A 13,565-nucleotide genomic window follows, 5' to 3' on the forward strand; every position below is an offset into this window, starting at 1 on the left:
AGGAAATCTGAGCCTCTGACTGAGACCTGTCTAATGGCCTTTGTGACGTTTCCAAGTGCTCCTGGTCTAGAGAGGTTTAGTATAAAGTCCTTTCTTCTTTTTTTTTTTTTTTTCCCCTCACAGAAGAAGGGCCCAAAGGACAAAGGCATTTGCTAAGCAAGGTTCCTGGGTGCAGGCATGTTCCCTCCAGGGTCAGAAGCCCCCACTACATGGTGGAAATTCCTGGAGGCAGACTTCAGCCAGGACCCTCTTTCCCTGTGATGCACACTTCATTGATATTTTACTGGTTCCTATATATCCATTTGACATCTACTGACTTTCTTAGGGTTGAGTCAATCCCAGATTGTAACTTCTGCCCTTTTTGAAGCTGAAGTAACTCTTTTGGAACCTGCACTTGTAAGCAGAGAATGCTTTGATTAGAGAAACCTGTAGGGAGAAGTATGAGTGATTGTTCCCATCTTTGCATATTTCAGCAACATTGGTCATTTTCAAGAGTGTCAGGGTGCCTCGTGAGCTGATGGTTATTGCTCACTGACACTGCTCATCTATGCTAGTTAGAATATTTGCCAACCCGCCCCTCCCCACCCCAGCCATCTGCCCCTTCCCATCCCCAAATAAATCTAACCAACTATATGTAAGATAACTTAGATATAAGAGATGGAGTGGTTGGTATTTAAAGGACTTGGAAATTATAGGTAGTAAATTGACTGGTATGTTCCATTTTACAACTAACTCTTTATCTTTAATAAACACAAGACTTGTGATTGATAAGCGTCTTACGCAGTGGTATCTGCCTTGAGGCGGATGGCCAATGAGTATTGGTTTCATGAACAGATAAGTGAATGAAGTACGAAAATTAACATAACGGCCTAAAACAATACAGCTTAAAATGCTTAACTGGCAATCCCTAACTAATAAAGAACAGGCCATTAACTGTGAATTTAGTTCTTTACGTGTGTTGTGCTGGTGGAGATGAGAGGGACACAGTGTTCTAACAGTGGCCTCATTGAGCTAAATGGAGCTCCACTGTGTGGGCCAATTACTTGACCAAAGCATCCACAAAATAGCAATAAGAATAGTACCTCACTCCTGGGGTGGCTGAGGGGGTGGTCTGAACTAATGTGTGAAAACCACGGAGCGCAGTGCCTCATGCAAGTGTTTAACAGCCATCATCACCATCATCATCTCCATCCCTACCTTCACCATCAGCATCATCTCAAGATCCTAAGTTGGTCCAGGTCCTATCAATTTTCGAAAGTTTGGGTTAGTCAGGGATCTCTCAGATACCACTTTGAACATGGTGAGAAACCCCAGAGTCCAGGGGCTGGGGGACTGGGGTGTGGACAACCAGAAAAGTTATGCTTTCTTCATGTGGTGTGAGGAGACAGGACACTCCAAATCCCTTTGTCAAGCTTTCTTCTTCTGGCTCAGGAAGGCTGTTCTGGTTCTGAAAACTAGGCTTGGAGTGTGTTAGAAACCAATCCACCTCAAACATACAACCAGTCTAATTTTTTTTTAACCTTGACAAAGCCCCACTGCATTCCACCACTTTCACCCTTTGGGAGATTTTGAGTCAGAGTAACAGGAAGCAGGAGGTGATCCGTTGTGCCAAACACAAAAAAGTCGGTCGAGGAGAAAACTCAAGCAAAGGAATTTTGGACTGGTGATCCTGGCGAGAGGGACTCCGGGATTACGAAGGGACAAAGACCTGAGCAGAATGCTTCAGAAAAGACTCGTGGAAAGTAAAAGGCATGTGATGGGTGTATCTGGTCCAGCTCACTGAGGAATCAAAACAGGATGAAAGCTAAATGAGTGATGTGTGGGAGACAAGCCTGTTTTAACGTCCAACCAATAGGTGGGACAGGGTAAGGACTAATATCTGAAAAAACAAAAGGATTCTCTATCTCCCTCTAACAGAAATAAATAAATAAAGCCCCTGAGGAGATAAAGGAAGGATTTAGGGAAGAGCAGAGGGAATCAAATTAAAGATGGAGGTGGAGGAATGGAATTATTGTGGACCAAATCAGTGATCAGCTGCCTCAGAAAGTGAATGATGGATATCCACTAGCAGGGAGGCCTCAAAGAGAGGGAGCCGCAGTGGAAGGGGCGTCTCACAGGAGTGTTTACAATCCTACAGAGAAACACAACAGAAAACAGAGGTGACAAGGGCTTTCTCGACCCCGTTCTCTACTGTAGCACCTTCAGCGAGAACAGGTCCTGGCCAGCCGTAGGTAGATGACAACTGTTTGTGGAATGTCTGAATCAGTGAAAGAGTAAGGACCCCCCCACACTGGTACACACAATATGGAAAAGTAAGGGCTAAGCCAACGGCTAGAGAAACAAGGACTAGAGGCCCCGGAGATGGCAAAGACCCGGCCTCTGAGGCGAGTGCTGCCGGCAGCACGTCGGGGTTGCTGAGGATCCGTCCCAGCGCGAGGCTGGTCAAAGGACGGAAGTGCCTGGTGAAGCGAGAATGAGGTCACAGTCGTGCACCGACAGTGCAGTAGGATAAGGACTAGGGATGAGCCAAGGAGGTGAGTCGGGGGAAACAGAGTTGGTGTAGACCCTGAGGCTGAAGATGTGCAAAGGGGAGGAGAAAACAGGAGTTTAGGGGTGAAAAGCACAAACGAAGGAAGAGGCTGGGCTTGGGGGCCGACCTCTGACGCCGTCTGGAGGACAGAGTGTGGGTCGCTCTGTCCTGGAGACACATCAGGAAGTCAGGCGTAAAAGCAGCGGGTAGAGGGACGAGTTCCATCCCAGGGACGAGGGACGGGGGCATTAGCTTTAAACCCCATTGGTAAGTTCATGTAAGGCACGCAGGTGTCACTTGTACGACGCAGAGATTCTGAATTATTTCCGCACAGAGGATTTCTCAAGCATAAAAAAGTTCCAGAAAAATCTCAGTTTTTTCCAATTCAATATGCCCTGACCCAGGTCTTGGCAATATTTTGTCACTGTCTACTTTTTACCAGTGACCAGCGATGCTGAATGAAACACTCAATCTTGGTTTATCTGGAGTCCTGGATGGCACACACACTTAATATTTCATGCTCAGTTGTTCAGGAACCAAGTCCATAAATCTGCTTTTGAAACTTTTCCGAAGAAGAGGCTATGCACATCTGGTTAGACAACAATGAAAAAAAAAAAAAACCCAGTTAACTGTCCAGATGTTAACACTGGGCTTAACAAATGGGCATCTAGAAATATCCAACTGGTGAGATGTCTTTTTTGGCTTTCTGCACCCCAGCCAGAAAACCAGCTGGGTAATGGTGGCTGTTTGGGTCCCTGTCCCTTAAAAGAGGGATGAATAAGTAGCTCCAGCAGTGCCTTTGGCTGTCAGCTGGAGAGGGAGTGGCTGCAGGGCTGGGGAGCCACGGGGGATGCCCAGGCACAGCCCAGCCCCCCCGTGCCTCCTGTCCTGGGTGAGCTACCCCAGTGGTTTGGTGCAGATCACTGTTCTCGGCTCAAATGCAGTCCCTAAGACAGGGTTCATTTGTCAAGTGAGCCTGGTACACACAGAGCTGTAGGCAGATTATGGAAAGAGAGAGGGAGGAGAGGGAGGGAGGGGAGGGAGAGCGCGGGAGAGAGAGAAAGAGAGAGGGAAGAGGGTGAGGAGAGCAGCCGGCTTCTCCGGAACAGTGCTTTTCAGGCACTGGGGATTCAAGTTAGACAGGGTGGCGGTGCAGCGGCGCCACCGGGGAGAGGGGAGTGACCAGGGACTCCCGGCATGGCTCTTTTCATGTGGGATGCTTAAGGACGGCACGCAGAGAGAGTAACTTGGAGGAGAGAGAAACTGGCATGAGGATTCCGCCAAAATGGAAGGGCTCCTGTCTCCGATGAGGACGAAGGTAAGGGAACTGCTTTTCATGTCTTTTGATTCTGCTTGAAGCTACATAAAAGGCGGCAGAGGTGCCTGGAGCCTCTGTGAACGGGAGGCTCGCTGAGCTTTTGTCTTGTTTCAGAACTAGGCTGGCGAATGCAACCGGGTCTCTCAAAGAATAGGCTTGCCTTGAAGGCGGCGCAATCGCTGGGAAGGGGAAGGCAGGGTAGGGGGAGACAACCATCTGTCAGTGTGGACAATGGGAATCTTAGTAAATGAGTTCTCCTCTCGGGTGATTAGACAGCCATATTTTAGCAGAATTTCCAATCACTCTTCCTTGGAGAAGGCAACCCTCCTCGGAGCTGTTCGTTGCAGGAAGTACCAATTTCTCAGGCTGTATTGCTCTTTAGCAGAAAGAGTAACACATTTTTAAAGCAGAGCATGCCCAGCGCCTACTCGAAATATCCCCTTTCCTCCTCCTCCTCTCCAGAGCCAGAGAGCCAGGGAATCCTCCATGGAAAGTAGGTTAATGGATTCTGGAAGCCAACGTGTTCTCAGAGAACTAACTACCAGACCCGCAGAAAAGAGTCCAGTGCACTAGGCTAGCCTGACATCTAGAACTCGGTCCTGTAACATTTAGAGACGCTCATGGGGAAACTGCTCCTGGTGTCCGGGAGGCTCTGGGAACTTGTTCTCCTGGCCTGAGTTTGCTTTTCCACTTGAGAAAGGGATGCCTTGAAGATGGGGGCATTAAAAGCTCAGATGATGCAGAGTCTATTTGTTAGCTATTACATCCACATATAACTCTGATAGGTGAACCAAAAGTCCTAAACACAAGAAATAGTACCTTCAAAAAAATCAGAGGGAAATTGGCTCTGTAACCACACAGCAGAGTTAAAGCCAAAAGACTAAGGCTTTGGTTTACCTCGCCTCTTTGATGCTCCATTTAGTGATTCCAACACAAATAGACTCTTTTGTCATTGACCATTTTATTCCTGCTAATTAATGAGCATGACCACAATGTTCCAAGAGAATATTAGACCTAGGATGTTAACCATGGAAGCCTCCCATCCTTTGGGAGAGCTCCCCGTCTCCCTGCTGTGTTCCCCCAGTTGTTTGACAGTCATTCATTAGAAGGAGCGCTCCAAGTGAGTTTATTACCAAAGGGTCTAATCCCAGCCCCTTGGCTGGTTGTCTGGCTGCCTGATCTCCAGCAAGATCCCCTCTGTGACCCATTTGTTCCCCCAGAACGTGTGGCTGATGTCGAGATGGTCATAGGCAGCACACCTCAATTTTAGATGCTGTGGAAACACACGTGGTTTCCTACCCTGTCCACCACTGCAGAGAGTGGCAAATGGCATTGGATTCCTGTGTCTCTTATTGACAGAGTGGGGGTGTGAATGCTTTAGGGGATGACTTGAAGATCTGTTCATTTGGCCAGATTTTGAAATCGCTGGCTCAGACACTCTATCCCAGTCTTGTGCACTGTCAGGCTCCCATCAGATCGGTGGATCTGTGCTCATAATCTTACGCAAACACAACTCTTCTAGACTTGGAGGGGAGTTCCCAATGCAAATGAATCAGGACCTAAATGCTGTGTAAATCACACCACAGGCCGATTAAAACAGCATGCTCTCGTGGGGGGAGATGGATGTCAGGGGGTCAGGCTACTCATGTATTATGTTTATTGGTTTAATTCACATCATGACTTGTTCCTCAACCATTATGTCACTGACTGAATATTGAAACTACGGTGGGGAGGTGGGTCCCACCAGAGTTCAAACATAGAATCTCTGTGTAGCAAACTGACTCTTACTCAGTTCCGTTAGTTTTTTTGGTTTCATGGGATGTGTGTGTGTGTTAAATTGTTTCTGTGAATTCTTTTTAAATTTCTTTATTTCTGACTCTGGAAATGGATATTTCCATATTGAGGATTCAAGTTACATTTGAATTTAGTACCGTAAAGTATCATCATGACTCAGAGAACAAGACCCGACTGTGTTGGAGTCAAAAGGAGATCCCTCTGATGGGCCTCAGCTTTAGTTCCATCATTGCTCTGTCCTGTGTTGTTGAAATTACCCAGTGATTTTTTCAGAATTTATCTAAAGACTTCCATCAGTAGCAGTGTGTTGCCATTCTTAAACTTTGACCCGCATTATGTCTCGTGAAGTCTCTTCTGAAATACTTTCCCTCTTTTGTAAGGTTTTAGCTGGAAGTGTCTGATTTCCAAGTATCACGATGGGTTGGACAAAGAATGTCTCCTAACACTAAATGTTGCTGTGTTATGGTTACTTAATAACTTCCTGACAGTTTCAAGCAAGTGTTGAGGTAAATTGAACCTCATGCCGTAATTTCATTATGCCATGTAATAGACTTAACCAGTCCAAATCATGGGTGCTTAATGCATTTTTATCCTGGGATTTACATAATTGGCATATAAATATGCATGAGATTAACTGGAAGTGGCAAAAGGAGGTGGGCAAAATGTTCACGAATGTTCAAAGCAAGGCATTTGCAAAGAGCACGTGCCATCTCCTGGGTGGTGGCCACACTTGACATACCTAGAAACAGACAGGGTGACAGCTGGCCTCCCCAAGTCACAGTCAGTGTGTTGTCAGTGATACAGGGACTCACCATAGCTTTTGGCTCGTGGCTGGATTCACTTGAGTTCCCCTCCTTATTTTTCCTTTTATATATCATGCCATCTCAGAGCGTGTCCAGGCTGATGGATATACTTCTGACCCATCTCCTAGAGGGGCCACGGCACGGCCTCAGGATTCTAACCATAACAAATGATGTTTGCAGAGGCTGGGGTGGGGGTGGGGGTGGGGGCAGGGTAAAAAGGCTCTGATTGAGTCGTTTCTCCTATGAGGGTAAAGGAAAGCATTTTATAATTAATCTTCTTCGTGCACTCTTCCAGTGTGTCCTTTTTTAATTCGATTTTTAATCCTCTGCCCTTCATAATTCTCTCTAATCCTCAGTGCACTGCCTCCAGTGAGGGAGGCTGGCAAAAAATTCCTCTCCTTCTCAGCTTCTTGGGATTTTCTGCTTGCCAATGCTTGCTGTAAAATTTGCAGGAGGAGCGGAGAGAGGAGGAGAAGAAAGGGAAGGGAAGGGGAGAGGAGGGAGGGAAAGGAAGCTGGCTTGGTTAAAGGTCCATCTTTTTGTTTTTCTTTTCAGTTTTATTGAGATGTAATTGACATATAACACTGTGTACACGTAAGGCATAAAGCCTAATGATGATGTATGTATATATTACAAATGATCATCACAACAAGTTTATTTAATATCCATCTCCTCATATAGTTACCAAAAAATTTTTTTCCTTATGATGACAACTTTCAAGATTTACTCTGTTAGCAACTTTCAAATATAACATACAGTAGTGTATGTTATACGTGCTGCATGTGACATCCCTAATATTTATTGATCTTATAACTGGATGTTTGTACCTTTTGACCACATTCCTCCCATCCTCCATCTGCCCCCACCTCCGGTGACCACAAATATGATCTCTTTTTCTGTGAGTTTTTTCTTTTAATTCCACATACGAGAGAGAGCACATAACATTTGTCTTTTCTCTGACTTATCACACTTAGCATAATGCCCTCAGGTTCCATCCATGTTGTCACAAATGGCAGGATTTCCTTCCTTTCTATGGCTGAATAGTATTTCATTTTGTGTGTATGTCTAAAGCAATTTCTTTATCCATTCATCCATTGATAGCTGGGTTGCTTCCACGACTTGGCTATTGTACCTAACACTGCAATGATTACAAGGGCACATATGTCTTTCTGAGTTTGTGACTTCATTTTCTGCAGATAAATACCCAGAAGTGGAATTGCTAGATTATATGGTAGTTCTATTTTCAATTTTTTGAGGAACAAGAGGTCCATCTTTTATATCTAAACAAAGTTATAGCTGTGTTTTCTCAGGCGCTTGCATGGTAAATGGGTTGAAATTAACTTCTCTACGAAGGATGGAGTATTAACTTTGAAAAAAGTTTCATTTGACAGCTTAGGAACTGTTATGTGTGCTAACTTGGGTTTTTCGAGTACAAGGATACTCTTGCCCTTAAGATCTGCTTTCCATTTACAATTAGCTAATTCCTCAGAAAAGGGACTGTTGATGTCCGAACCTCCCTGACTTCGGCCCCAAAGATACTGTGTCATTTATTACACTTGAGTTACTTTTTTTGAAGGAATGACTTCTGATCTGTGGCACAAAGTAGTTTCCTAAGGGAAGTCTTCTGAAAGGATCAGGCCATTTATGAAAGGGAAATGGAAACTGAGCTGATAAAGAGGAAGCATTTGAAGTTAACACAAGAATTGTGTCCGGCTCTTGTGCACCCACGCAGCTGCAGCAAGTTCGAGAATGACCCTCCTCCACCATACTGCAATTTTGGAAAACACATTAGATATGGATATAAGATGTGAAATGCCTAAAATTATAAATAATACAGAGAGCAAAAGAAGTAATCAAGAGTACAGTCAAAGGCTCCCTGGCTCTTTAGACCAATTATCACACAGTATACGAGACCCTTCAGGTCACTTAGAATTACGCTAAGTCTGCTTGAAACTTTGTCAGGACTCTATGGAGAAGAGCATTTGAAATGGCCCGTTGTGTCTACCCGCTGGATGTGGAGATTCCGGTAAAATATTGGAATCTCCCTTTAAAAGAGCTCTTTGAACTGGAAATCAGTAAGGACTGAAGAATGGTGTAGTCTGAGTAGGGAAGACTAAGGAGGGCTTGACAATGACTTTCAAACACATTAAGTATACACAAGATTATTCACCAGCTAATGACAGGCTATACTTTATCTTAATGGAGGCTTAGCTAAGAGGAAAACCACTGGAGCTGAAACATGACAGCTGTAGATTCAATTCAAGGCAAGGTTTCTTGGCATCAAAATGTTTTCCTGAGAAAGCTTTATACAGTTTCCAGAAGCTTCTGAGACAGGTAAGTGTGATCCTCCCTGCAGAGCCAGGAGGAGCCTTCAAGACATGCCTGGTTTTTATGACACTGTGAATTTTTACCATAAAGCCAATAAAACCAGAAATAGGTTTGGCATGCATCAGATTCCCCGACAAAGAGCTACTGTAGCACATTTATTGAACTACCCAACTCAGGTGGGGGCAAACAGGAAACAACTTTATTCTTTCTCAAACACCACCTTTTAAGGAATCTGTGAATTAACGGAGAGGAAGTTGGGGACTAGGGGACAGTTTATTTGGTTAATGAAAGAACATGCACCAGGCAACACAGCCTTTGTAATCAGACTGTGGACTGCCTTGAACTCCTGTAGAACCTGCAGTTCACCTCCAGCTCCGCCACTTGCTAGAGTGTAAATTTTTGGAGCTTCAGTTTCCTCAGGTGTAAAATGCATACAGTGATGTATTGACCGTAGGTTGTTGTGAGAAGTCAGTGAGACAATGGCTATAAGTTCTGGGCACAGCATAACAGATGTTAGCTGTTATCGATGTATGAATGAATAGCTGAATGAACATATACAGAAAAGCAAGTCTCATGACAAATGTTTGGAGTGAACTGTCATAGTCGTGCGCACAAGTAGGAAAGGCAGATGACCTGTCTCGGAGACAATGCGGTTGGCTGAAACACAGAAGGAGGGCCCCTCCCACCTGCAGGACCCCTGTGAAGTCAGGCCTGAACCTGTCAAGGTGCAGCTCCAAGAGCGCAGAATGAAACAGATGCCTTTACAGCATAAATCAGCCTTCATTACCTTCAGGTCTTTCACAGCAAATAATTACGATAGGCACATTGTTTAGAAGAAAAGATGGTAGATTAAGCTTAAGCCGGAAGGTTTCCTCTCCGGGACCTTGAGAAAATCACTTTCCCACTCCGACACTTGGTTTTGTCATCTCGTAACTGACACCGTAATAAAAGAACAGTCTTTTCTTTTGTGCTTTAGATCTTGCAAAGTTGAACATGCATGACCTAAGGTGGTCTTCCCTGCCATAGTTCCAAGCCCCCGGGAGGAAAGGGCTGGAAGCAGACAGGCACAGGGATGCCTCTGCCTGGTCTCGCCAGACGGACCAGCTCTCCTGTTTCCCAGCAGGGAGGCTTGGTGCTCTGAGACCAGGCCTGGGCAAATGCAGGAGGCAAGGCGTGTTCCACACGCCAGAAGGTAGATGAGAGAGCCAGGAACAGACCACAAAACGGCCTAGTAACTGTTGGGCTTTCAGAGCTATGATTGCTCTAAAGCCTTTTCCATCGGGTACCAACAAAAATCCTGTCGGCCCAGGAGGTCTTATGAAGTCACTGAGGAGGCCGCCTGGAAGGCCCTTGGAAGCAGAAAAGGCATGGGCCATCGGCTTCCTCAGATGGGAAAGAAGGACCCCAGGTGGCCTCACCCCGGGGCTGGGAAGCCAAGCTCCACCTGCCCTTGATAAAAAGTAGACAGACCAGGGCTCTCCAGCTGCTGATCCCATGCTGTATAATTAAATGGGGATATGAGCGTGGCAGGTGAATATTAACATGACTGAGGGAAGGGAGGGAGTGAGATGACGATTTCTGAGCATTTTCTGATACATAAAAAATGGGGAGTTGATTTACTTGTGGTAATTCTGCTCATTTCCTGGTCAGATCTCTTTGCTACATTCCAGGCAGGAGAAGAGATCTCTGAAGAGCAAAGCTGCTGAGTGGGAGAGAGTAACCTGGAAGGTCCATCTCATTCACCTGCTATCCATCCAACAAGGATTTATTAAGGGCTTGGATCAAGTGTCAGGGAGAAAACTTATTTCCTCCTCTCAAGGTTATACAGACAAAAGGGGGTGTGTTAAAGGTCCCCAAAGCAGACAAAGCAACCCAGTCCCTTTCCTTTGAAAACAATCTGAGCTCACGCTCTCCAGGCTGGAAGCAAGGGAAAATGCTGTTTCCAAAGGCCACATTCCTTTCCACCAAGTGCGATGCTTTAATACAAGTGGGTGATAGCAATCCGATAAATTCACTCCACATTGCTATTCACAGGGAATTACGTTAATGGTAACAACTGAGAGTCTTCAAAGGGAGAAAGAGGGCTCAAGGAAGATCTTACTTAGTCTTGGAAGGTTTCCTTTATCTTCAGTGAAGAGCATGAACTCCGATGTATTTTCTAAATGGGGAAACCGAAATGTAGTCATTTCTCCTAAGATTTCCAAGTCAGGCACCGTATTTAACACTAGGATAACCAGTTAGAAAACACAGTGGAGGATATTACAAAATTTGATAAAGCCCACAGTCCTTACTTAAACAGTTAGCTTTGAGAACTAGAATAATCCCATGCACATACATGGACTTTCTATTCTTATTCTGTCTCTACAGATTTTTGGTGGGAGATTCGTATTTAGTGTGTGTGTGTGTGTGTGTGTGTGTGTGTGTCTGTCTGTCTGTCTGTTATTCACTTTCAAAACTGATGCTTCTGAAAGCAATGCCAATGCCAATGTATACAATAGGAGTGGTGATATTATCCTATTATTATCCTACAGGTGATAAAACAACTTTAAATTTATTTTACAGGTTAAGATCATGGCTAGCCTTTGGGTAGGGCCCTTGGGTAAGCCTAGTATGGCTAGACTGGAAAGATATTAACATTTACCCTAAGTTACTTTGTTTCCAATCTTAGGGATGAAAACATAGTATGTGCTGAAGATATGTCATAACATATACACAGGAGTAAAAAGTGTGTAAGGTTTCTAACTCAGCACTAGCCAATAGCAATATAATTCAAGCTACAGGCGTAATTTAAAATTTTCTAGTAGCCTCATTAAAAAATAAATAAAAAGACACAGCTATAAGTAATTTTAATAATGTCTTTTACTTAGCTAAATATATCTAATATATTATCATTTCCCCATATAATCACTATCAAAACTATGAATGAGGTATTTTACATTCTTTTATACCGTCTTCAAAGTCTGGTATGCTTACATCATGTCTCAACCCAGACTAGCCACATTTCAAGGGCTCAAATCACTGCACATGGTTGGTGGCCACCATGTTCGATGGGGCCATTCTAACTGATCTATGGGTACAGCCGAAGAAGCCGTAAAGCGGGGACTTGCCTCATCCTGGTAAATGGGTAGATTACAATTGCTATTCTGATAGCTTATTTTGACAATGTCGTCTGTTCCCAGAGCTATTTGGTCGTTGGGATTTTGGCACCACCCAGGACCTCTGGGACAAGCATATTTGGTGGGATGAATGCCCAGGGTGCTTTGACCTCGGCAGTCAAAGCTGATGGCCACACACAGAATGAGGTAGCTCAATACCCCCATTGTGCAAGGAGGGACAGAGGGTCAGGTCGGAGGGGACGTGTGGACACGGAGGAACAGAGAGCAGTTCTAAGAGGTTCTCAGGGTTGTTTCCTACACTTTCCTCCCGGTCAATTGCACATGAATCTTGAGTTGCTTCTTTCTTGCCATTCCAACTGTTGTTTCAGACTTTTCCCTTTGGTTTAATCGCATTCCTGTAGGGATTTTTGGTAGCTCGTTGCTGCAGATACCAAGGCACTCTATGGAGAGGTATTATCAGCGGGGGGAACGTTCTCCTCCCCTCTCTGCAAATAATGGAGTCCAAGGTCTTGGCCTTGCTGATCCTGATTATGTGAGGCCTCAGGGGCCCCTGCCCCCAGACTACACCTCTCTCTCACACACCCACATAGTTGTTTGTTTCTGCTGTTGTTTTTATCACTCCCTAGATATTTCGGAGACATTTTAAACTTAATACACACTCAGGCTGCTCCTCCCTCTGTGTCCCTGCCTCACTCAGTAGCAGCCCCTCCATCCAGGGTCGAGCCAAAGACCTGGCCTTTACATCCTCTCCTTTGCCCGACACTTCACGTCCCATCGGTTTCCACCCCCCCTCCATGTGGTGGAACTGTGTGCACTGTGTCTCATGCCGTCCCTTCCTCTGCATCCACGTGGTCATGCTCTGGTGTGAGCCACCATCTTTTGGCTGAATTCTTGCTTGGTCTCTTCACTGGGCTTCTGGTCTCCAAGACTCACTCCCTCTAATCCATCAATTTATTACTGAGAGAGCCACTGCCTTTAGAGACAAACCCAATTATGCCATTTTTCTCTGAAAATGTTTCTCTAGCAGCTCCCATTGCTTAAGAAAAAAGAACATACCATGCCCCCCGCCCCCGCCCCAAGCATGACATTCAGGTAGTCAAGCCCCTCCCTGCCTGTCCTGTCTCCACTGCTGCCGCTGCCCCCGGGATGTTCTGTTCCAGCATTGCTGGTGCGCCACCAGCATCCTTGGCTCCCCTGGCCTCTGTGTCTTCGCACACACCCAGTCTCGTGCCTAGATTCAGCTCTCCTCCTGTCTGCCTGAAAATTCCATAGTTCTCCCCACAGTAACTCAGCTGCCCCTTCCATGAATCCTTCCCTGAACGGAGGTCAGAGTTCATGACCCTTCCTTTCTCATGACTCCACTATCACGCCCACACCCCCAGGACACACGTCACACTTGCTACATGGGTGTCCAACAGCTCATTGTCAAAAAAAGGCAAAACCACCATCTAAGGATTAAGCTTTCAGGCTTGTTCCACGTGGATAGTAATTTTGGCTAGATGCAGAGTTGTCATTTCATTCATTCAACATCTGCCCCGTGGCCAGGGCATGCTGTACCAGGGAAGCTAATATTCACCTAGAGACCCAAGTGCCAGGTATAAGTGACCAGTGGGGTGTCGCCCAGCTAGAACAGTGCGGCTCACCTGTGGCAGTAGCTGGGTTGGTGCTGGCAGGGA

At 45.5% G+C, this 13,565-nt stretch overlaps 1 protein-coding gene across 1 annotated transcript in view; it reads left to right on the forward strand.

Moving 5' to 3' along the window:
• Nucleotides 1–3,800: 3,800 nt before the first annotated feature.
• Nucleotides 3,801–13,565, forward strand: part of FRMD4A (FERM domain containing 4A) — a 441,493-nt gene continuing 431,728 nt past the window's right edge. Inside the window, exon 1 of the mRNA XM_072955338.1 lies at nt 3,801–3,848. Within this exon, the coding sequence (XP_072811439.1) occupies nt 3,816–3,848 (33 nt within the window). The 5' untranslated portion in view covers nt 3,801–3,815. The remainder of the gene's footprint in view (nt 3,849–13,565) is intronic.

Source organism: Vicugna pacos, chromosome 35 (assembly GCF_048564905.1).
Source record: "Vicugna pacos chromosome 35, VicPac4, whole genome shotgun sequence".
Taxonomy (NCBI): Eukaryota; Metazoa; Chordata; class Mammalia; order Artiodactyla; family Camelidae; genus Vicugna; species Vicugna pacos.